Here is a 26,393-nt window from a genome sequence, read left to right as displayed (position 1 = left end):
ATCCCGTAGACACTTATTTGTTTTGGTAAAGCACATGTTGATCTGTATGTTACTGTAATGCACAAAGCGTCCATTGTGTATATTGTATAGTGCATAATCGTGCCATTTTTTTGTAATTGCATCCTAGCGCAATAAGGCAAAGTACCTTCCATGTCCATACATTAAAGGACACCACAATGCACTGTAACACACTAGGGTGGATTGTGGTAATAAAAATTGCTCCATGTCCATTCATATGGCTGTTCTGGTGTGCTGGCAGCCTATTCATTGAATACAACATATACCATAACACAAAATAATGCAACACATCTGAATGTTAAGGTGTACATGGGCAACCAACACAGGGATTAGTGAGGTTTACAATGGTTTAGGCACTCCTATAGTATGCTATCCCCACCTCTTAGATTGTAAGCTCTTTGGGGCAGGGTCCTCTCTTCCTCCTGTGTCACTGTCTGTGCCTGTCTGTCATTTGCAACGCCTATTTATTGTACAGCAATGCGTAATATGTTGGTGCTATATAAATACTGTTTATTAATAGGTAATTCCAACGACAGATGATAATCTCATGTCTGTGGCTGACCTGATAGAACATTCTACCATCATTGTATTCCAGAATCATTTATTTTGTCTGTATATCGCTTACCAATCCTACAACCCTATAAAGACTACATTTACCCATTCACATCAGTCCCAGAATCTTACAATTTAATAAGGCCATAAGGGCCATATGTAGAAGTAAGTAGGAACAACCAGAGAATGCTTTCAAACGTACAGAAGTGCATACAAAACAGAATGCAGATGGTATCCCACGATAGAAATGTACCCACATCTTTCATGCACTAGGTCACATGGAAATCAATACTGTGCTGATGAACTTGTAATGTAATGTAATTATAAAAAAATGCTCAACTGTAAAAAAAAAAAAGACATTAAAAACAAAATGATCAACTGCTGGATGTTCAACTGTCATCACCTTGCTGATAAAACTGCATGGGAAGCCTTGCCATATTTTGACCACTGTGGCAGTTTGACACTCACAATTAATTGTAATGGTATTCATGCTAATAGGAGAATATATACTGTGTAGTTTATTTAAATATAGACTCACAATGCACACTCTCCCATCTGTCTTCCTATTCCTATGCTCCCAGTTGTCTGTCAGACTCCCATTTCAGTCTTTCATGCCCTTTGCTCCTTTCCTCTAATTCATATTCCTGTCTTTCTCTATCTTCCTTACTTGCCTTGCAGCAGTGCAGTTTCTCCCTTGGATCTCAGCTGTAGCCCTGTGCTCTAGCTGCACTCTCCTATTGGAGAGGTTTAGCTTAGTTTAAAATGGTGACTGTCCCTTTAAAGGGACCAGTTTTACATGGAATAATGCTTCTGTAGCTTCCCCATAGATGTGCATCCTCCTGAACTGTAAAGTATGATTCCTTATGATTTCATTGTATGATTTCCCAATGCATTTATACTTATCATTCTAATATTACTGTACCATACCTCTCAAATGTTTCAGATAGGGAAGAGGGACACTTTTTAGCACAAAGTAAGTTGACAACAAAATAAATGAGTGGTAAATCATTTTTTCACCTTTAACAGATTTAACAGATTGACGGTTTAGTAAAATTATCAATTTTAAATGGTTAACTAATACATTTTGTTATTTATTTGTATTTGGTCACCTAATAAGCGAGACAACTGAGGAGGTAAGAGGGGTCTAACAGAGAGGCAGTCCTTACAAACCAGGGACAGTTGGCAGGTAAGCTATGGATTCTTAAAACATTTTGAACCCGGAAAGCTGTGACCAATAAAATGCAGGCTCAGAGACTAGTCAACAAAATTTTGTGTGTTCACACCATTGGATCTTTTCCATTACTAATATAGTAGCAGTATAGTAGCAGGGTTTTCTGACTTCCTCATGTCAGAACATCCAGCAAAGAGGTCAGTGAGCAGCAAAGTAATGACTACACATTTTCATTAAGTAAAAGAAAATAAAACACCTTAAACATAGCAATCTTGATAAATACATCCATTATTAAATGGAAATGGGAGGGTGGGAGCAAGCATTAGCTTTATCCCAGAGAGTTTGCTGTTGAGTCATTTTCTACTGAATTTACCAACCTTCCTACTAGCAATGTTTTTTATTTTATTTATTTATTTTTGCGCACATGTTAAAACATACATGGAAGGCATGAACATTACTTAAAACGCCATACATTTTTTATCTAAAGCAGAAAACATGTAGTAATAAAATGTGGCAGTGCCTTGTGATGTTTGTGAAACTAATTTTTAAACCTGTAGATATAGTAAAAAAAAAATTCCCTTGTGAAAAATGTAAAAATATGGGATTATGTGGAAATGGGTAAAGCAAAGATTTTGTTTAATGAGACATCTGGGGTCTATTACACTCCTGATGTCTTCTCTGCCCTCTACCCTAGCAGATCAGAGTAAAACATGCTTAATCTGCTTTTTCCCCAGGCACAGGGCTGGATTTGACAGCTCTGACATGGTGGCGCTCAGAACTAACTTCTCTTTGGATTATTAAACAAAAGGAATGGAGTTTCACTGATCCTCTTTCGATGGATTCTTTGAGATGTTTTGGCCAGTGCCAGGATTTCAAGACATTTAGGTGAGTCCCAGGACCATGCAGGGTAGTTGATCTAACAGAGGGTGCATGCAGATTGTTGCACAGTGGACATGATCAGCTATGCTGACCCTGAGATTACTTACATTACAAACAGGAGCTGCTGGTACAGTTTGGAACCAGCTGGTACCTAGCTCAATTTAACAATGAGCTGGTACAAGCAATGCCCTATCTACCATAATGTATGGTACAGGGTAGTGAAGGAGATTGCTTCACAACTTATGCCACCCGCCAATGCCCACCCACCTCTTCCTGGTGATTTAAATGACTAAAGCTGCGTACACACTGCCAATTTTTGTCGTTGGAAAGGATCTTTCACGATCCTTTCCAACGACAAGGGAGTGCACGATGCATGAACGGTGCTGTACATACAATATCCTACAATATCAATAACATCCTACAGATTTTAGTAACTCTTAAGGTGCGTACACACTTCCAATTTTTATCGTTCAAAACGAACGACGAACGATCGATTGGGCAAAAATCGTTCGTAAAAAAAGTAACCAACGACGCCGACGAACGAGGAAAGTCGTTGGAAACGACCGGACCGGCGGATCGGAGTGGACGACGATCGTTGAACATCGTTCGTGTGTACGGTCGTTCGTTGATCGTCCATGATCTGAGCATGCGTAATGAACGAACGTTCGTTCACTTTCCTGTCGTGCACATAGTTCCTCTATCGTTCAAACGATCGTATCTATTGTGTGTACAATATCTACGAACGATCGTGTCGTTATCTCTATGTGCAGGATCGGTGCTATACGATCGTTCGTATATATCGTGCAGGATCGTTCGTCGTTCGTTTTCCAACGATAATAATTGGAAGTGTGTACGTAGCTTTAGAATGAAGTACTCTGACACTGAAAATGCTAAGAGTGTGTTTTATGAGAAGCTACTGTGCAGACTATGCAAATTATTAACCCTGAAGTAGGCTCAAATATCTCAATATATATAGGAAGGGAAGATGTTCTAGTTTAGATAAGATTGGGATAAAAGGAGGAAAGCCTCTAAATTTTCTGTAGCATAGATCCCTTAATGTGCCAGAAATCTCCTTAGGGGAATTATCATGCAGATCCTTCAGATTTGTCACTCCTTTTCCAACCTATCAAAATCTGGTGATCTGGTGTTTTATCCTGCTGGAAGTAATCATAGGAAAAAAAGTAGACTGTGTCCATAAAAGAAGTTCACTTTGTTTAAAAATCATTACTCAGTGGGGGGGAGGGCCACTGCACGTTTGGTATTAGGGAGCTCCATGTGTGTCAAGAAAACATCTGCAGTATTATGACACCGCCACTTTGACCCTATCAGTGCTGCAAGTGTCAGAATCCTCTATTTGACTTTGGCCTACGGTGATTAAGTGAGCATTGGTTTCTGTTTGAGCAAGTTTGCCTGCTTTTACCTTTTTCACCTATTAGGTGTTTTCTCCCAGAGAACACGCGTGGGATGTATTTCATGACATTCACAAAATGCTCTAGAGAATTTAGAGAATATGCATGAGACAGCCACCATGTCCATTACCAAAAATCACACTCATCTTCCTCAGTCTAATATGCATTTGCAAAATGAGTTTTGATAAATGGAAAATACAATATCAGACGTCTACATTAACATTTTTTTACATGCCTTTGCTCCTATCTACAATTGCGCAAAAAAAGAACAGGACAGGTCTAAATGGAGTTTGTATGATCGCTCTGTGCTAGTGAGGGTTTCCTCTGGGCATAATTAATTTCATCAAAAAAAAATGCAGTTAATTGGTTTGCCCCAAAAATATGGCCTTAGACTGTGTTAATAAATAAGGTAAGAATATTAGATTGTGATGCCCTCTGAGGAACAGTTAGTGACATGAGTATGGACATTATATAGTGCTGACATATTACACACAACTTTACAAATACAAGATAAAATAGTAAGTTCTCGTATAATATCCTATGTGATCACTTCATTAGATTTAGCATTTACTGTGACCGAGTGAGCAATCTACTCATAATTTATGTCATGGTAATATGATTGTTTTTATTATTCTCTGACTGAAGCTGTATCGATAACAAAGTTTTTTAATTTTAATACATTGGTTAATAATTAAAAACTTAACCCCTCATCAAAACTTGATCAGCATTCCGCCAAAGTGCATTTACAATCATTTGGCTGCAATATTTTGTCTAAACCAACAACTTTGAAAATCATGTTCCAGTGGGGGTCTGAGGAGCCCCATGTTTGGGATGTCCCTATATTTATATGAGGAGCCACATGTTCAGGATATCACTATAATAATATGAGGAGCCCCATGTTTGGGATGTCCATGAGGAGCCCCATGTTTGGGATATCACTATAGTAATATGAGGAGCCCCATGTTTGGGATGTCCCCATAGTAATATGAGGAGCCCCATGTTGAGGAGACAACGTCTAGAGGGATGCAGGGGAAGCTCGGTGTGATGGAGCCATATACCAGCCCTGCTCTCCTCCTCCTCCTCCTCCTCCTGTGGTGATCTCACCAGCTCAGCCTGCGGCTCCTATGAGCAGGGGAATAGAGGGGACAGAGAGTTTGTGAGGCGGGCAGCAGGCTCCGGAGTGTAGGGGCCCCCATATACACGGGGTGTAGGAGAGGCAGCCGGCACCGAGCTCTGCACAGCCCGTCCTTTGTGTCCTTGTCAGCCTGCGGCCGCCTGTCTTCTCCAGCCTGGAAAGCTATGGCCAGCAGCAGTAGCAGCAGTACAAGCAGCAGCGCCCTAACCGGGCGTCTCCCGGGGGCCCGGACCGCAAACCCCCGCAAGGGCCGCATACTGGGCTTGATCGATGCCATCCAGGATGCTGTGGGACCCCCCAAACAGGCGGCGGCCGATAGGAGAACGGTGGAGAAGACGTGGAAACTGATGGACAAAGTGGTAAGAGGCTGCTGGGGTGGGCATCATGTGCTAGTCCTGTACATGGCCATTGTATATGGCAGAGACATTGCCATCAGTAAGTGATCGCTGCTCCTGTTCTCATTCTCCTTGCTAAACTTTGTTGCCCAGGGACTTGTGTGAGCTGTGTGCATGGATATGGGTGAATGTGCGAGTGCAGTGAATTGTATATAAACAGTGCAGGAGAAGGAAGTTGTAGCTCTGATTCCTGGAGATCCTTGGGATCTGGAATACAAGGGGGGTCTGCATGCCATATGGCCCCTCTGGCTGAGAGTTTACAAAACATTTGAGGAGGGGGTGGGGGAGCTGTTAGCCCTGGGAAGGTTAAGTCACTTTTTACACTAATAGGCGAATATTTCAATATGGCTATTAAAGGGCCATGGCTGCCTTGGGCTTTGTGTTTTTTCCTGATCTGCCAGTGTACAGACTGTTTTCTTCCGTTAAACTCGTCATAGGCGTCTAAGCCATCAGCACAGTTTTGCATGGCCAGCGGAATCTTTCAGAACTGTCAGATTTCTGATAAGCAAAGTCCTGTCCGGCATGCCATGGCACAAAAGTTAAGCTGTGGTTTACTTCGAGCGCCTGCAATGGGCTAACCACAGTGGGGGTTGGCCGATACGCTTGTCGGCTTAGAATAATAGGAAGTGGCCGCAGTTGTACCTAGCTAGGTGTTGGCTTGGAGAAAGAAACCAGGATAAGAAAATACACCCACTCTCTATTTACTAATGATTAGTTTTACCATGAAATGCTTCCTATTTATCACACAGGTCAGGGTATGCTGCTATTTGTGGAGACATGAAATCTACTTTGATGTATTTATAAACATTGAGGAGAAAAAGTTCTTCTGTTTGTTTTTTGTACATAGTCAATTTCAGGTGTAATCAACCCCAAACATTATTTGTTTCAAGCTTGTGATATTTCCTAAGGGCTTGATCAGACCTGCATTATAAAATGTAACGTTTACTACTTCTGGCAACCCAATGCACCTGGCTGCCTTTCTAACCATATCTGGGCTACCAATGCACCTGGCTGCCCTTTGTTCCCCATTGGGGATACCAATGCATCTGGCTGCCCTTTGTTCTGCACTTAGGCTACCAATGCACCTGGCTGCTCCTTGTTTCGCATCTGGGCTACCAATGCATCTGGCTGGCTTTTCAACCACACCTGGGCTACCAATGCACTTGGCTGCCCTTTCAACCACATCTGGGCTACCAATGCACCTAGCTGCCCTTTGTTCCACATCTGGGCTACCAATGCATCTGGCTGCCTTTTCAACCACATATGGGTTACAGATGAGCCTAGCTGTTCTTTCAACCACATTTGGGCTACCAATGCACATGGCTGCCTTTCCAACCACATCGCAGCCACCAGTGTACCTGGCTGCCCTTTGTTCCGCATCTGAGCTACCATTGCACCTAGCTGCCTTTCCAACCACATCTGAGCCCCCCATGTGCCTGGCTGCGCTTTGTTCCTCATCTGGAAGTCTGTAAAAGTGGCAGGGGCAGCAAACCGCTTACAGAAGCTACAAGGAGCATCTACATCACCGCTAGGTAACACTGCCTCTTCCTGCTCCCTTTACAATGAATGGACCCATCCGCTCCCATCTTATCTATTGTTACATACTTGTTTACGCTCCAAAACATCTGATTTGATCACGGTCTGAACAAGCCCTATGGTAAATGGAAACTTTTACAGTGTGTGGAATTTTGTGTTGTGCTTATTTTTAGTAATCAAAACAAAACTTTTGTTTGTTGTTATAACTTTATCTGTTGTCCTGATGAGTGCTCTGATTAGTTTAGACAAGGCATACACGGAAAGGTGATTTTCTAGGGGACTGGACCATGGCTGATCATGCAACTGGCGTGGGTAATTCTGTTCTTCCTGATTTGCAGAGTGAAGGTTTGTTCAGGCCACAGAGACCCACAAAAAAATAGTAAGGGCAACATTAGCATCTGTCCAGGGCCCAAGATGTAAGGGGAACAGGGAAATGTCTTCACTTCTGTGCACGTCCTTTTTTCTCTGCTAGATTTTGAGTGGTTGGCGTTCCTCTAAGGTTCTTGAACAATCATATACTGAACATGTGTACACTCTATACCTGGAATAAATATTTTAACATTATCTTCTGCAATTGTAAAACTAACATGATAGAGCACATAGTACATAGGAATCATTCTTTAAAATGTAAACTTTAAAATTGCAAACCTTGCAGAAATGTTTCACAAACCCTTGTCAGGAGCACAACACAAATATCATTGTATCCTAACTCTATACCTTGCACAATCTAATTGAACTTGTAGGTGAGCCATGAATTGAAGCCAGCCTGGGGCCCATAGTACAGATAATCCACTACTGGAAGGAAGTCCTCCTTGTCATCTCCTATGGGTGAATGATCTGAGCATGGATTATTAGGATTGGGCTTTTCAAAGATAACCTTTGTACGGATGCTCAATTATTGGCACCAAATGATTGTTAGTGATTATTTTGGGTATTAGGTGCAATCACTGTACAGATCATTGTGTGCTATTGCCCAGCAGCAAATTCTGTTTAAAGGAGATTGGATAAAGGAGGCACCCTGCTGCGGGACAGTATCTGAACAATAGTGGCCCCTGCTGTTCCTTGCAGTAGTGATCTGGCACAAGGGATCACTAAATGAAGTCCAGGGACAGCTGGAATGAGGCAATTAATGTCTTGGGCAACAAAAATCTGGTTTCTGTACAGCCCAAAGACACAAAGGCTAGTTACTACTGAAAACCTTTATTCAGTAAGAAAGTTTTATGTGTATGGTACAAATACCAGTGACAGTAAATAAAAAAAATATATGGCCTGTACTACAGAAAGGTTTTTGCTTTAGACCTAGTGTCAGATTGCATTACAAAAAATTTTTAAAAAGTAACTCGGTTTTCTTTACATGAACTAAAAATTGCACATTTATATAACTGCTGCCTTGTCTGTGGGTAGCCCAACATATTTTTTAGAATAGAACACATACTGTGCATTAAGTTATGGTCTATTTAGCATATGGAACATTAGTGTTCTGATTAATTGCTTAAAAAGTGGGCTATGGAAAAAAATAAGGGGACTTCCACAGTACAGATCAGGCACACTTAATAGATTGTAAACTTGCTTCAAGTTTTTCCCACTCTGAAATACATGGGGAGGAAATGGATACTTATTTTCCTGTTTGCCTTCTCTGATCTCAGGGAACATGTTGCTTCTAAGCTGATATAAGTAAGCCAATCACTCATATTACCATCCAGGAGTAGTGTAGTGTGACTATGGTGGAATTAGGCTTAAAATACTTTTCTTGCATTTTTATAAATGTTAAATTTTTTTATACACTAATTCAAATACAAAACTTTTCCTGGTACATTTTGTACTGGTGTTGTAATGTTTTGTTAGGTAGGGCCAAACATTCCTAGAGACATGCCACTTAGACCTTGAAATATGTTTAGCCAGGCAGTAGGATGTGGCTGCTTTAGGCAGTTGGCATCGCGGCCCCAACGTGTGCTCTGGTTCTTAATTGAAGCAGCATTTCAACATTTGACAAGGAGCAGTACTGAACCACTCACTACTGTCCTATTCCGCATCCTTACCAACTATCTGAATTTAGCCTGTTTAAGACTGACCGAACCAATTTAGGATTAAAGTGGAATATAGTCTGGCATAACATACCCGAAGCCCTCGTCTGCCTAACTCCTTAGTATCCAGGTCTCGTTCAGAAGGACTTCTATGGAGGCCATTTTTCCAGCATTTCTATATCTAAGGGACCGATACGTGGGTTTCTTCTTGTAAACTTGGCACAGGAGTGAATGGAGAAGTTTAATTCAGGCATCCATAGGAATGCCAATAAAAAAGCACAAAGACTGTAAAGTGTGTACTTTTTATAATAGTATTTGGGCTCTTTTTATAAATCAGGCAATCAGACATACCTTGTAGGAATTTTCAGGTCCATGTGTTTCAATGGCAGTAATTGATTCCCATGAGGAAATGTCAGATTCCCTGTTTTTTTAATTAGAGCCCTTTTTTTGATCTTTAAGAATAAATTACTTTTTATTATAAGCAGCTAGAAAGTGAAGGAGGACTTTTTTAATGCTCTTATTTCTGTATGTTAAGAATATGTGAATTGTTTCCATATCCATAGTCTGGGTGCGGGTTTACTTTAAAGGGTCACTAGTCTTTTTTTTTTTTTTTGCACAGCACATGGGAGAAATGTAGGTAAAATCAGTAATGCTTCCAATGTGTCTTAATAGTTTGAAACATTGCTTCCATAGTTAATGAATGTGTATGCACCTGAGGGCATTTATATTTGTTGCCATTTACAAACCTGCTTATCTAGCTGCAGTTTTGTCAGACAGGATCTGTGTGAATAGGAACAGTGAATGCTGCAATCTCCAATGACATTATGCTCCCATGATGTGCATTTAGGCCGTACACTATGTATTTTTTTGCCTAGGCTTTAAGTGGCACAAGAAAGTTTGGGAACAACTTTTTGTCATGATGATATTTTTTTTAGCCTACAATAGTGTAGCTTAGTGAAGGTGAATTGGTTTATATAGAATGTGAATTTTAACAAAAGGACAGCTAATATACAATACTATGTGATAATAGCATATTATATGAGCACACATTAACAGGCCCATTCACACCTACATGTTGGTTAAGGCAATGCACATTTCACAGTTGGTGTGCTTGAGTGGTTGTAAACTACTACAATGCATGTATTGTGTGTTCCTGTGTCTATTGCTATCCATGGTGCCCTTCCATCCCACACTAAACATATGAACCTGCATTAAAGTGCACTAGCTTGCATTGCAATGAACCATGGTAACTAAAATAGCAGGGGTGTGATTTGTTTTGTCCATTGTTCTCAGCAGTCTTTTGAAATGTATGAGATGTCTTGAAGCAACAAATACACCTAAATGGATTGGCTTGGTGTGAATGGGCTCTAATAGAAACCTATATAGCAGTGTTTCTCAACTAGGGTTTTGCGGAACCACTAAGGTACCTCTAGATGTTTCTAGGGGCTCCGTGAGCAATTTGTTCCCCTCAGGTCAGTTTAACTGGCACCAATGATTTTTTTGGCTATCTGTGTGAGTGACATGCTACCCATTACCTATAACACTAATATACTGTGAGCTATGGCTATAGTAATTAAAGCAGGGGTCCCCTATATTAAAAGGGACAAAAAATACTGCTATAAAGTGTTTTTTCTAAATATAGTACAAATATTAAGTGTTGCTTACCAATTTTTAGTAGTGGCTTTACTAATTTTCATGTTTCTCACCTGGTGATTCTTAACCAGTTATACATTTCCTGGCAGTGCTCAGTCACCATCCATACGAGCTAGGGAACAGAAACTTATTAATGAGCTCAATCACAGTTTCTATCAAGCTGGATATTCTGCAACACTGATCCAAGGGAGCTTAAAAAAATCCTATTTTACAGATTTATATTTAAAGTACAAGAACTGAACAGAAAATAAGTGGGGGAGAATGTACAACTACAGTGCTTAACCCAGAAATTTTTTTAAGCCGGGTGGGAAGAAATTGTAGGCGGGTGGCAGCACCTGTATTGTGACCAAACACTTCAGTAACCACCCAAAAACAGCCGGGTGGGTTCTAAAAGGTGCTGGGTGGTGCGCCCAGCTAAAAGGGCTTGGGGAGAACCCTGAACTATATACCTCTAAAGATACAGTTATGTATATACATATTACGCAGCGCTGTACATTAAAAAGGGGTTGCGAAGGAACAAACGAATACAATTAAGGAGAGGACCCTGCCCTGCAGAGCTTACAATCTACTAGGTGGGGGAATTAACACACATTAGGAGGGGAAATATACATATGTCCCTTAATATTAGCTGTGTAACCTGGAACAAATGTACAGGGGCAGCATTTACTTATAATGGGAAGTAAAAAAACATCCCGTTTATATGCAGATGCCTCAGACCCACCCTGACATCTGATTGGATACTATTAGGAGAAGCAGCACAGTAGTGAGCTCATCTCTGTCACTTTGCTTTCCCCTACCGGCTGACGGATGAAGTGGTTCCTTGTGCCGCCATCTCCTCTTATACTCCAGCTAAATTTTACAGCCTGCAAGAGACTGATTGGGTTAAATGTAGGTACTTCCACTGCTTGCATTTATTGCAATCATTCATGTCGTTTACTTACCTGCAAGCTATGCTCTAAACTTAAAAAGGGATTAAACTCAGCTCACCTTGGCTCTCTGGGCCTCATCTGGTCCTCTTCCAGGTTGGGTTCCTTGGCTATCTAGCACACCAGAATGATGCTACTCCTGCACATGCTCCCGGGTATGCTGGAACGTATACAGACCTGCATAAGTACAGCTCAATGTACATTCAATAAAATATGGCAAACAGGCAGATAAGTTGGTTCCCTATGCAATAAAAAATTTCTGTAAGTCCCAGCCCTCGCCAATGCCAGTCTCTGCAATTTAACGCCACACTCCTACTTATAGCAAGCCTCTGCTCAGCTAGTTGCACTGTCCCACCAATGGTTGCCCCCAGGACTTCATTAGGCAAAGAGTTGGATTTGGGGGAAGGACTAACAGAGGATGAGGAGCAAGACAGAGAGACGATGGGAAGTTAGACAGTACAGGGTCACTCACCAGGTGATCCACAGATACACAGTACGAGAGATTGCATCAGAAGCCAGAAAACAGAGCCAAGACTGAGGCACAGGCCACTAAACTAGGGTAACAACCACAGGACCAGAAACCAGGCAGCAACAGGTAAACCACCACTAGTAGATAGACAGATTGAACACTACACCAGACACAGGTGCCTGGGAACTGAGAACTTATAAACGACCTATAGCTAATGGCAGGACAGGATCATAATCAGGAACTAATCTGCTCATTGGCTGCAGCACATACTCTGAAATCCCCATTCACCTGTGCACAGCCTCAGAGCAGGGGATGCTGAGATTGAATATTCACGACTAAAGGGAATCTAGGGATGCATGAGTTCAGAGCAAAGGACAGACTGCTAATTGCTTGATCTCCCAAGGCTTCAGAGGGAATGAATAAGGCATGCTGGCCTGTGATGGTGTACTGCATGGGATTGCCTGCTAGATAATTGTCAGCTGCCTGTCTTTTGTTTTTGTTTTTTTCAGATTTCGTTCCCCTTTAAATGTGATTTTATATACTACAATATTATGTTATTAAAAAAAATGTAATATTTAGCAAATAAAGCTTTGTTACCTAATAATTCAGATTTTTTTATTTCCCTAACCCACTACCTGTGTCTAAAACTAAGTGATGACCAAGACCCATTTTTAACAAGGATCCATCTGATTTATTACATAGCACAATATGAAATTCATTTAAGATGTTTTCATAATAAGACATACTTGTTTTGAAACAGAGTTGAATCTGAGAATAAAAATAGATTGAGCATATGCTTCTGAAATAGCTAGAACATTTCATTTTTTTCTTCAACGAGTTGCTTCATCAGCACTGGAAACAATGACTTGTATAACTGTAAAATTAAATGTGCTTTCCTGTAATTTATATGACATAGTCTTTGCCATTGACCTAATATTGTGTAGTTCTTATAAATTTCTTGTTCCTTTTTTGGATTTTAAAAAAACATAATTTCAATTGGATAGTTCAGTCTTATTACTCAGATATTCTTTATTCTTATTACAACCTAATTTGCTTTGATGTGTCAGATAAGGTTAGTCTATGCCACCATAGTCCCCTTATAAAATTAGGACTGTTTGATTGATAATGTTATTATAGGTTACTGTGCTTAATCTACAACACTTGTAAGGGAATTTTGGCTTTGAGAAAAAAAGGAAAAAAAGGAAAGTGGCTCTGTACACTTTATGTCTGCATTAAAATTGTCTTACTGGCCGACTAACAAACCTGGCTTAGAGTGAAAGTAAAGGAGGCTTTATAAAAGTAAGTTCATAAAAGTAAGGACTCTTTGGGTTCTATTTATAAAACAGGGAATCTTCCACGTCCATGTGTTTCAATGGCAGAAACTGATCAGAAATGGATTCCTACCAGGGAATGTCTGATTCCCTGTTTTATAAATGGAGCCATTGTGATTCATTTGATGAATACATTTAAAGAGGAATAGTAATATGCAAAGACCTTTAACCCATAACAATCAGTAAACAGCCCTATTGTGTCAACACAAATTTAAAGAACTGAACTCAATAAAAAAGAATGTATCACAGCTTACCAGACTTTAAATATAGTGCCTGACTCAATCTCCTTTTTTCAGCCTTCCTTCCTTTTTTGTTATTGAAAATGTCTGAAAAGTGAAAACTAATGCATCTACCACATCCAAGGACTGCTATTCTGCAATGTATTACATCTTTGTTTTTGGTTTTTGTAATGGTTTCCATAGACTTGCCATGGGTGTTACTGAACAGGCCTGATACTATTGTAATGGAAGTATAATAAAGTGGGTGTGTTGCAATCCTTGTATACTTTTAAAAAGTCTTTGTACTTCTTTATGTTATTCTTGTTAAGGCTTTTAGGTGTAGTTATGTGATGAATGCTATCTAAAAGGATTTAGGTTTGGATTATTGATTTATGTACAGTCTCACTCGGAAATGAATGTTCTAAAGCTAGTGGATCTTAGTAATGAACTCAGAAATTGGAATACAGAAACAAGAAGCTAGACTTGTAGTACTTGTACCTGTAGCTGATATTTGGAGAATTTTAGTAATATAAGCACACCATCTTGGACTAATAGATATAAAGTGTCTGTAATTATGGCTTATACTGTTTTGATATTCTGACCTGATTCTTGCTTTGCGGGTAACATTAGTATGCAGTATAAAGCTGAAAATATTTGGTAGGTGTGTGTCAAAATAGACAAAATAGTAGATTTTATTTGTACATCTGGTATTTAGACACTGCAGATGGCATATAGGTGGCATATTACTGACCTATGTAAAGGGACAGACTGATTAGAGCATGTTGATGCAATGAGTTAAATAGATCTGTAAGAAAAATAAACTGCACAATGTAATGATAAAACATGTTTGACAGATGAGGAGAGAGGGCTGCATGAAGGACCTATGGGAAAGTTGTGAGACATGTTGATAAAGTCTGTTTTAAGAAGGATCTGCTGTGCTTTTTTCAGGAGCCATGAAAGCTTAATCTATTTGGATGTGGAAAGGATTCTTCATGAATTATCCAGCACATAGAACAGAAATCTTTTAGTTTCTACTTTTTATATGTTTGTGGATATGGATTATTTATTCATTGCATCCTTTTAGAGTTGGAGTAGAATCTGAACAGCGTGTTCTCAGAGATCATACTTTCTATATAACCTAGGAGCTCAGGGCTTAGCAAAAACTTTGGTATGTTTATGTTTTTGCAGTGAAGGTAAAAGCCATTAAATAAATGTAATTGAAACTCCATTTTCAGAATAAATCTCCTCCCCATATTAACTACACCAATGAGCCCGAAACAATAAAACTACCAACTAATTTTGTGCTAGTTACCCTTGAGCTACCAAAACAGCTCTGACCTGTTGGGACGTGATCTCCTCCTTTCACCTTTAGAGGTCTTGTTGTATTTGGCACCAAGATGTTACCAGCTGATCAGTTAAAGCGAAACGAAAGTATGGCTAACTGGAGATAAAACTAGCAGTCCAATAAAGTGCAGAGGTGTTTGAAATCTGAAGACCCTGCATCACATTTGTGAATTTGTTAGGTTTGGGTATCCATTGTATGGATATATAGGAAGGTATTGTATCTGCATTATGTGGGTGAGTGTTGAAACAAATACTTTAATGGAGGAAACCATCTCATCACAGGGTGAAACAAACTAGCAATCTGACTAGGCACTAGGCAATTTAACCTGCCCTGTGCTTCTTCTTTTCTTCTTCAGCCTTTTTATGATTTAGCAAAGACTTCATAGAGTTCACCATGCTCAAGACAGTGAATGCACAGAATTTGTCAGGCTTTGAACCTCATGACATCCCTAATGTGTCATAGGGGTGGCAAGTTTGTGACACTTTGGGTTTCAAGCTGTGGTTCTTGGTCAGAGCTTTAAAAAAATGGTTAGCCAAGGTATCCCAGAGTCATAATTAGGGACCATGTTGCCAAGCCATACATTTTAACAGAACAGTTTCCATTAGATTTTCTGTGAATTGAACATTTTTTCCATGTTATTAACCTGTATAAGCCTCCCATGTGGAGACATCAAGAAGCAGCCCTTAGACTGTTGTGGGGTATTGGCGTTGATCATGTGATGTCAACAGATCTAAATCTGTCATTCAGCTGGCACCTAATGGTATTCTTCTCTGCAGCTCCCGTGACAGCTGCCTAACAGGATATGAAGGTAGGGACAGTGTAGGTGGGTCAGCACAGAAAGATAAAAACCAATTGCTATTCTTTTTGCTTGTTGTCTTTTCTCTTTTCATTAGGCAACTGTCAAGTCTAATTCCCAATAAGTGATAAACTTACTTGGCCAGTAAAATCTAATTCTAATTAGAAACAACTAGCAGAAGAGAGGGTTGTGGTATGTGAAAAAGGGGGATTTCCCAGGAAAATTTTTTTTTTTGAGTAGTCTCATTTTCAAGTATGTTCAAAGGAACATTGCAAATGAAAAAAAAAATGTTTCTGTAAAGAAAGAATACTGCAAATAAGTATTTAAAATACTTTCTTTGTTTCTTTACCTGCAGTTTTTTTAAGGTTCCTGTCAAAGTCTTTCAGGAAAACTGTTCTAAACTTCAACCACTGTACCCTTGCTCCTAACTCTGAAAGTGTGAGAGTTCTGGAAGACACCTTCACCCTCTTTCTTTCCCCAGCATAAACAAGTCTCTATTTATGGATCTTTAATGGACTTTGCTTTGTTTACCTCCTGCTCTCTGGGATTTTTACTACTATATTCAGAGCTTGCATGCTCGGCACCAACGATAACCCCATTTTTATCTAAGGGAGTGAAGATAACAAGGGCTGGGCACAACAGAGGAAATTCCATGGAGCAGGAAGTAAACAAAGCATGTCCCATCATCCAGGGCCTACTGAATCCAGGTGAGAGCCAATATGTGGTCTGTAATAAAGCCATTTAACATATTTTTGTTCAGGGTAATGTGCTCAGTTTCTTTAAAATCATTGTTAGATATGTTAGACCTAACCCCAAAAGTAAACATTTTCTTAGTAAGGCATTGAAAGCTGACACTCCAGTACAGCTTGTTTAGTTTTACATGTTACAATGACCCATCATTTTTAATAAAATTACAATGCAGCAAAATGTCTTCCTTTGCAGTTTTTGAAGCCCCAATTGTAAGTACTACCTTTAAAACCGTATAGCATAGTGAACCCAAGTTGACAGATATACCCTGTCTGGTATATATACAGTAGGACAAACTAAACATTCTGGTCTAGCTATGCAATATAATGAGCACTTGTATGTAATTTAAAGACAAATAGCATGGTCCTTTTTAATTTACATTGGTGAATAAAGAAATCAAAACAGAATGCAAGGGCACACAGGGTTTGGGTATACAAGGTTCAGATCCTTCGACACCCAATGACTGAATGTGGTCCCAGTTTTTACTGCAGTTTCAAAGAAGAGACAAAAATTGGTTTCATTAGATTATTTTTTACTTTTATTAGACAAATTTTGTAATATGGGATACAACCTGTTATTACAAGTATATCAGTTGTATTTACATCTCTAAACATCGCCAAGACATATCATTGAAACTCCTACAGGATAAAACAAGTTGCTTTAAAGATTGCCAGAGCAGGAAGACTAATATATCTCTGATTTACGTGGGTTTAAAGAATACATCACAATGCCTGCTAGACACATGGACAGAAATAACCGACGTGTAAATAATGCTGTACGAGGAGCATTGCCTCACACAGCATTAGATTTCATAAACAACTCCTACGTAACTACTATCTATAATTAATATGAAGTTTTCCATCTAAAAGTTGCATGCTGTTTTCATAGCAACCGTACTAACGTATTGTCTTGTAGAGTCACAGTTGAACAGTGCTACCCATGGGAAATGTAAAATTTGTTGTTTTTAGTGATAAACTGCTTTGTTTAGTTTATCTGGATTTAACTATGAAAATATCACCTACAAATGTAGACAAACTTGTTGGAAAAAAAGAACAGTTGTCTCCAAAATAACTTCAAAGCTGGGAAAAGTAATTGGCACCCATTATTGTTTGTTTCATATTTACCCAAAGTCTGACTTTTGCTTAAGGGTTTTGATTCATCCAGATATTTCAATAAATATTACAAATGAAAATAGCATGGATGAAAATGATACGACCCCTAACCTACTAACCTCTAACTTTGTTGCATAACCATTGGAGAAAGGTGCCCTAACAAGCGATTCCCGTAACGTGCGAATTCTTCACCTGTCAACGGGTAGTTAAACCTACTTTTCCTGAATCAACTGCATTAGCTATTTCAAGTTTAAAGGGTGCCTTATCCAGATTGCAAGTTTACATTATTTTCCTAGATGTTCAATATAAATCAAATCAGGGCTGATAGAATAGTCTAATGGTTTTTGGTCATTATTGGGTTCATTGGACCTGATTTATTAAAGCTCTTCAAGATGATGCACTTTCACCAGTAAAGCTGGGTGATCCACCATACCTGGACTTGATTTCTTTAAAGTCATTTGCAATTTGTTGGCAAATGTTTTTAATCCTGGGCCAGATCCATTCCTGATTTGCTGGATCACCCAGCTTTACTGGTGAAAGTGTATTCTCTCATGCCTTGGAGAGTTTAAATAAATCAGGACCATTGTCCTGTTGGAGGATCCTGACCTACAAGTAAGACAGACCTTTTTATCTCTTGGCAGTTTCTCTCTTGAAAGTCCTAATAGTCTTGAGATGTCTTTGCTCCTTGCACTTGAGGCTTTGCGTACCAGCTGTACTCAAAATCAGACATATTCCACAGTAGGTCATCTATCCAAAGGACATTCTTCCAGAAGCATTGTTGCTTGACAGTATGCATTTTAGTATATTCTAGTCTGGCTTTATGCTTTTGTTTTAAGAGTGGAGTACATCTGGGTCTTCTTCCATTGAGCTCACTGTCCTTCAAAAAATGACAGATGGTCCCTTAGTCAGTTGGGAGTTGTCCCTGGCATTTGTCTCACTATTCTTCTGCCCATACTGGAGTTGATTTTCCTCTTGCTGCCACATCCTGGGGAGTTGGCTACAGTCCCATGGGCCCTACAACTTGTGTCAAAGAAACATCAAGCTGCTTCTAGACAGTCAAAACAGTCTTCTAGCCTTTGCCTTAAGCATGTTTGTCTATAATTTTCACAGATGATTGTCTTTGTTTATTTCTGGCTAATGGGGTGCACATTAAAGGCCAATAGGATAAATAAAATTGTATAGCAGATATTTGCTGGTACTTGTGCCAGTTAACCGTAGCCAGCTTAGATGTTGTTTGATAGTTATAGTATTGCATTAAACCTATCCATCAGATGAGATGTACCTTACTTCAGGAAAACAAGCTGTTAGCCAATGTCACACCAGAGATTCTGTTGCTTAGAAAATAGGAAGCATCTACTTCTTCAACTTCTCCTATGGTTTTGACCTCTTGCCAACTGAAACAGAAGTTTATCTCAGCTTCCTCACTATTTATCAAGATGCTGCAGCTATTATGCCACATAGGTATTCACTTACAGTGGATAGAATGGAGGCTGCACCATTTGTGATTCTGACTTTGGCTAGCTTCCAAAAACATCAGAATGTATTGCTGTTAGTGCCAGAATCTAGTGCTATATGAGCCTAAAACTGTAATTTATTCTCAGCACCCTACAGATAATACTTAACTATCCAACTATCTGTCAAAGGGACTTGTGGATTCCATTGGCCTTATACAAGGTTCATAAAAAGTAACCACCAGTTATATATTCAATCAGTACAGGTAGTCCCCGGGTTACATACGAGATAGGGACTGTAGGTTTGTTGAATTTGTATGAAGTTGAATTTGTATGTAAGTCGGAAGAAGTACAATATTTTATTAAATGCAATTAGGACAGATGTTTGTCCTAACATAATATTAGGCAGCATGATGTCAGTTACTGTATAAAATCCTCACTGTAAGTTAATCACAAACAAAGCAAAAAAGCAGAGCTTGTCTTGGTCATTAAAGAGTTACAAGAGGCTGCAGAAAGAGCTCACCCCCCTAAAATCACCCACAACCTCAGCTGTGTTTAGCAAAAGATTTCTTCTGCAAGTCATGCAAACCGTCCCCTCCAAGCCTCCATCTTGCACACCAGGGAGCAGGGAAGCCCCATTTGTATCTAGGAGACATCTTTATGTCGGATGTCCTTAACCCCTGGGACTACCTGTACTAAAGGGAGTGTAGCTAGTGCCTATTGCTTACAGTTTCATACTTACTAGTTAAGCTTTTTAATTGGCAATAAGTCCTTTTTTATCCCATTCATTGCTATTGCATACAGTACCTTTATACAATATATAGTATGCATATTGGGCTGTGTTGTATTGTAGCATTACAATGGCAGTGCAGGCAGATAAATACATAAAACATAGTTTTCTGTTTATTCATAGATTACTAAATGTTTTCTTATATGTATATGGCAGTTCTCTTACAGACTTCATAAGGGAATTCTATCTATCTAATGCTATAGCAGTTTTAAAATAATTATGTTTTAACATCTGTTTCGGAGAAGTTATGTGCTGCATTGTCCCTAAAGACTTTATCAATATTCTTTAAATGAGCCTGCAAAATGTATTTCAAATGTGAATTTTCTCAAATCACCCAGCATGCATTTATTATATTTTATTTCTTCTTTTAAATATACAGTACCAGTTAGATCCATAAGTGTGAGTTTAAGCTTTTGGTCCTGTTGATTGGTTCTAAATCTGCCTTAAAAAATAAATGAACAGTATAAGCACGGGTGCCCACATTTTTTTTGGCTTGCAAGCTACTTTTAAAATGACCAAGTCAAAATGATCTACCAACAATTAAACATTGGACTTTACCTGTGCTAGGTAGAGTTTATTTTGAAAGGCAGGGCTCCGCTATCTACTTATGTTGCCTTTCGGATCCACTGGTAGATCGCGATCCACCTGTTTGGCACCCCTGATATAGCACATTGTGATTGTTCATAGACTACATGGGCAAGTCATACTTTTATACAGCTTTGTTTTTACATGCTTTTTTACCCATGTGCCTTCTTTGGGGGTCAAGTACTTTTGGGCTTACCATCTTGACTCATAGTTGGAGGAAATTATCCCAATGTGGCTGGGGAGGGGGCACAGGAAGTGAAATAAAGTTGTTTTGAGTTTGTGATATAAGTGGTACTAGATTCAAAATGTTGTTTTTCCCAAAAGAGTTTGTAAGGGCTAGTACACGGGGTGATGTTCAATTTCAATCTGAATAGGATTCTAATAAAAAAAGTGAATTGGAAGGGAATTCGACAGCTGACTGATAATAAGCAACTGATTTCTGCTTAAGCACACATCAGAAGATTCTCGCCTGATATGGTCGGATGCGGCGAGAGAACGACAGACAATGGGCAACCGCAATAGACCTCCCCTCTCCATAGAACAGAACATTGTTGTATGTACAGCTTTCATTTGTTTATCTATCAGTCTTTTATCACTGGAAAGATTATGAATATTGTATACAGTGGCAATAATTAGCCTTAAGCTACGTACACACTTCCAATTATTATCGTTGGTAAACGAACGACGAACGATCCTGCACGATATCTGCGAACGATCGTATAGCACTGATCCTGTACATACAGATAACGACACGATCGTTCGCAGATATTGTACACACGATAGATGCGATCGTTTGAACGATACAGGAAGTGACGTGCACCACAGGAAGTGAGCGAACGTTCGTTCACCGCGCATGCTCAGACCATGGACGATTAATGAACGACCGTACACACGATAGATGGTCAACGATCGTCGTCCAATCCGATCCGCCGGTCCGGTCGTTCATTTCCAACGACTATCCTCGTTCGTCGCCATCGTTGGTTACTTTTTTTACGAACGGTTTTTGCCCAATCGATCATTCGTCGTTCGTTCGTCGTTCATTTCCAACGATAAAAATTGGAAGTGTGTACGCAGCTTTAGACATGGATATTGTTCAATAGTCAAGTAATGCTGTGTGTATGAAAGAGCAAGCAACCCTGTTTAGGAGCTCCTGTCTGTCCTGTAGTTCATCCCACCCCCACTTCATAATTAAAGGGCAGATAATTGTATACATGTATGTGCTGTGTTTGGGGATTACCAATTGGAAAATCAATTGGACTGGTTGGTTGAGCACAAAATTGTCAATGATTTATGAATCTGAATGACAATGAATCTGCTTGTATGTACTAGTCCTATATAGGTATAAACGAAGGTGCCTAGAATGGGGGGCAATTAAAAAGCAAGGATTTCTGATCATTACCTTTCTAGGGACCCTTAGTATATTTAGGAGGTGGTTCAAATGTGATTTTTGGCATATGTGAACGAGAGGTTGCTTTTACATTTCAGTGTACTAGTCCTACACTGGCAAATGGCAGGATTTGGGGAAAAGCAACAAACTATCCCTGGCATATATATGTGGACACAGAAGTGACATATATGGATGCAATACAACAGTATGAAGCAAAGACAAATGATATGATATTGTATGTTCTATTCTGGCTGTATGATATATGAAAAGGTATTGAAAAGATGCGTGAAGAATTTTATTGTTAGCTTATCTGTGCAGAAAACTCTTTTTGATAAGTTGGACATTGGTTTTGGATAAAATGGAGAAGATTAGAATCACTGCAACGTTCTACTGCTATACTAGGCTACATGTAGTCAGGATGACAAATGACAACAATAGAAAGCTCACATGGGTTCTTCTTGCAGTTAGAGAGATTTCCCCTCACTTCCTCCCCTGAGGACAGCATTTTAACAAACAGATGAAAATCACTGCAACTGTAAACTCTGACAAACAAAGAAAAGGTTTGGTTAGTAAATACAATAAATATATGTCCTTTGTTCTAGAAGTTGGCGATTGAAACTCCCCCATCCTTTAGGGTTGTTGGGCAGTATGACACATTTACAATCATTTACTAATGTTTATGGTTCATATTCTATATGTCACTTTGTTCACATTGGAGATATTTCAAGGTGATATGTAAAAAAGCCGTGACTGTTCAGTGATCATTGCAACCAAGTCAAATTTTATTGTTATCTTCAGCTGACTACATGTGGTTAAAATTTGTTTCTGCACTTTGTTCACTGTGCTTCCTAAAGATTCTTGTATAGGATTTGCTGCCAACAACTGCTTAGGGTACTTATGAAATTCCAGTCTGAATGATAATGCTCAGAAACTGAATAGTCTGGAAAAAAGGCTGTCAATGGCAAAGAAGGTAGCTCTTATAGCTCCTCCAATGACCTACTACTGACTTCCTCATTCATAACCTCATCACACGCATGGCTCGGAGACTTTTCTAGAGCTGCCGAAACTCCCTGGAATGTTCTTCCTCATCCTATTCAGCTTGCTCCTACTTTCTGTTCATTTTAAAGAGCACCCATCTTCTTCTGTCTTTTGAAACCGTCACTACTTCCCACCGCTACATATCTCCCATCCTAGTGTGTGTTACTTACCCCACCTACTAGATTGTAAGCTCTTCGGGGAAGGGTCCTCTCCTCCTTTGTCACTGTATGTATTTTTCTGTCTTTTGCAACCCCTATTTAATTGTACAGCGCTGCATAATATGTTGGCGGTATATCAAACCTTATTAATAATAATTATAATAATAATAATAATGAAAAAAGTGTAAGCCTGAGCAACAAAAATCCAGAAGGAATGCATCTACTTTTTACAAGGTTTTGTTACTTTAGAAATGCTGCCGTTACAGAAGATTACCTGTTGATGCAACCAGAAATCCAAGTGATCCATAGTCCAACAGTAAAGAGGTGAGGCAGAGTAGGCAACGTTTCTGATGATTTCTGTGCAGAAGAGGCAATGTTGTCAGCTCCCAGGATTTCTGAAATGGTTATTTGATGATTTAGCAGGGTTTTTAACAGACAAGACATGTGGAAATAGATATTGGTTCTTTTAAAGGGAACTTCAGGCAAACAGGGCTAACCACTTTCAGACACAAGGCACACAGGAGTATATACAAGTAGTTCTGACGGATGTTTACACCCTATACAGCAGTTGTGTTTATCTTGCACTGGTCAAAATGCTTTATAGGTTATCTGCTCTCCTACTGTTGTACTCCAAATTGGGAAACACATTAAGGAGATGGTTTAGCAGAAGAGCGCCCTGAGATATTGCATGAAGTCGCTCCAAAACTGTTACCAACTGCAACTGCCGGTACCATCTGACCTTAGCCCAATGCAGGTGAAATGCGTTTGTGTTTACTGTTTTTCCTGTTAAAGGATTTGTAATGTTGGCCAAACATTTTTGTTGTATTTATAAAGTCCTAAACAGACATCAGATCACTGTTGCTGGAAACTATCTTTAAGGTGAATGAACGAGTGTGGTACACACAGTGCTGATCTGTTCTATGGAGAGAATGGGCAAGTGGCACCCTACTTTGCAGTCCTCTATAGAAAAGCACAGTGGTCATTCCCAATCAGTTTTTCATCATCTGCCAGGGTAGATGATCATGACTGTTCATCTTGGGGCAATATTTATTATCTGACTTGCAAGTAGCCTAAATCTGCAGATAAGTAAAAATAAAAACTTTGCTACATCCTGGGCCAGCTTACTTATTACTGGACAGATGGGGTGATGCTGATTTACTGGTTGATAAAGCTGTTGAGAGGTAAAATAGGAAGTTGCACTACTCAACAAAGAAGCTTTCATTGCATTATGAGGAATTTTGTGTGTAAGCCTTTTTGGCTGTGCAATTGATAGTATCACTGATCCTATGCTAAACTAGACAAAAATACACATTTTAACTGTGTATTAAGCCAGGAGTTTTGCTGTAAATAATAATGATCCAGAGGAGGTTGTTGAAAATCTTCATGAAGATACATGGTAAAATATTTATATATTTGGTTTTTAGCTGAAACCTAAACCAGAGTTGTGGTTGCTAACAAAAAAATCTTCATACGCCTTCTTCACATACTAAACAGTCATACCGAGGACAACTTTATTCATCGCAGTTGGTTGTGGAAATAATGATGGGTTTAGAAATGAAGAATCAAAAATCTTCTTTTTCCACAATTTACAGTTAATTTTTCTAACTTTTCTGTTTTATTTTTTTCCCTGTGTCCTTAAAACCCATCAATCATAGATGTGGAAGACTTATATAACCTGGAGGCAAATATACTGATTTTTTAGAGAGGACGATAATTATCCTTTTTAGTTGTGACATTTTCTAAAGCACTGAGCCCTTTGTCTTTTCCTTTGATGTTTGATGTCTGTGAACAGACAGCCTATTAGTAGTAATGTCTGTATTTGCCTCATTTATCTTTATCGTTTGGCTAATTGTGTTTTCAGCTACAAAACACTATGGGACTGGCATTGTCCTTTTTCCTTAGGAGTAGGGCATTATGCTTTGAAAAGGAACTCTTCTGTTTTTTTTCTTCCCTAAAACATATCATCTTTTTAAAGTGTAGAAAACCTAGGATTGATGTATTAGGTGGTCATGGAGCTCAAATCCTTTACTCTTTTTTTTTGTAATCTTTGAAATTCTGCAAGTTCAAAAGTATGGAATAAATTTGCTAGACACAAACCAAGAAGTTGTAATTTGTTCTTAAAACCTAACTAAACTCAAAATTGAACAAAGGAAAATTCTTGAAAGCGTTCCTGTTGATAGTGTAAATTATGAATATTAGCTTGAAATTGAATCTTACAAATCAAAAAACCTATTGTGTAGCTGTGTTTGCCCGTGACTGTGAACTTATCAATACAGCCAGGACCTCCCAATGTCTTTTAGTTACTGGTTTTTAGAAAGTCTTAAAATTGCTCACCAACAACTTCAGTGTTCTCCCCAGCCCCTCTTAGCTGGGCGCACCACCTGGCACATTTCAGTAACTACCCTGGATATTTTTGGGTGGTTACTGAGTTGGATCACAATACAGGGGCTGCTACTTGTCTATAATTTCTTCCCATCTGTCTAGAAGAAATTTCTGGGTTGAACATTGTACTTCTTGTGAGTCCTGCCTCCCTCTATAGACAAATAGTTTGCGCTGTAGTACAAGTTTCCTGGGAAATTTAGTCTGGCATGTTAAAGAGGAACTATACTCAAAAACGAAAAAAAACAGAAACACACTTACCTTCAATTCCGCAGGGCAGTCTGATCACTCTGGGGGTGTCCGGCATCTGGTCCCTCGTCGTCCAGACATCCGTCCCAGGGCCAGCACTCTGAGCGCCGCCATCTTTGTCTTCTGTTCCGAGTTCTTCATCCTACCTCACCCAACCCTGGCGTGTAATCGAGTGACGCAGGATGAAAAAAAAAATTTGCCGATTTCATGCATGCCCAAAAAGGCTCCTTCTGCATGCTCGAGATGCTCAGGCATGTGTAGAAGGAGCGCCCAAGAGCCTCATGGGATGCGTGACGTAGGTATCCCAGGAGCCTTTGCACTGCCATTCATTCTCGACCGCCTAGGTGGCCAAAAATTGACTGCCCTGCGGTGCTGCACACCCCCCCCCCCCCCTTTTTTTTTTTTTAAAAAGGGTGTTGCACCTAAAAAAAAACCAAAAAAACATATTTTTTACCCTACATAAAGGAGTTATCTACCCTTTTATTTAAAGTGAAAATTCTGAAGAAATGGTACGCTTTATCTGTAATTCATTAACATTTTGTCCACAAAATAGATATTCTATCCACCATTATACTTTTGTTTAGTTTAGTTGGGCCTTAAAGGAAAATTACCCCCATCACCAGTGCTAAGGAACAGTAAA

At 39.4% G+C, this 26,393-nt stretch overlaps 1 protein-coding gene across 1 annotated transcript in view; it reads left to right on the top strand.

Moving 5' to 3' along the window:
• Positions 1-5,129: 5,129 nt before the first annotated feature.
• CBLB (Cbl proto-oncogene B) overlaps positions 5,130-26,393 on the top strand; it is a 122,350-nt gene continuing 101,086 nt past the window's right edge. Inside the window, 1 exon segment of the mRNA XM_072404635.1 lies at positions 5,130-5,523. Coding sequence (XP_072260736.1) covers positions 5,329-5,523 — 195 coding nt within the window. The 5' untranslated portion in view covers positions 5,130-5,328.

Source organism: Pyxicephalus adspersus, chromosome 1 (genome assembly GCF_032062135.1).
Source record: "Pyxicephalus adspersus chromosome 1, UCB_Pads_2.0, whole genome shotgun sequence".
Taxonomy (NCBI): Eukaryota; Metazoa; Chordata; class Amphibia; order Anura; family Pyxicephalidae; genus Pyxicephalus; species Pyxicephalus adspersus.
The sequence above is the reverse complement of the archived record's forward strand: the minus strand, read 5'-3'. Positions and strand labels throughout refer to the sequence as shown.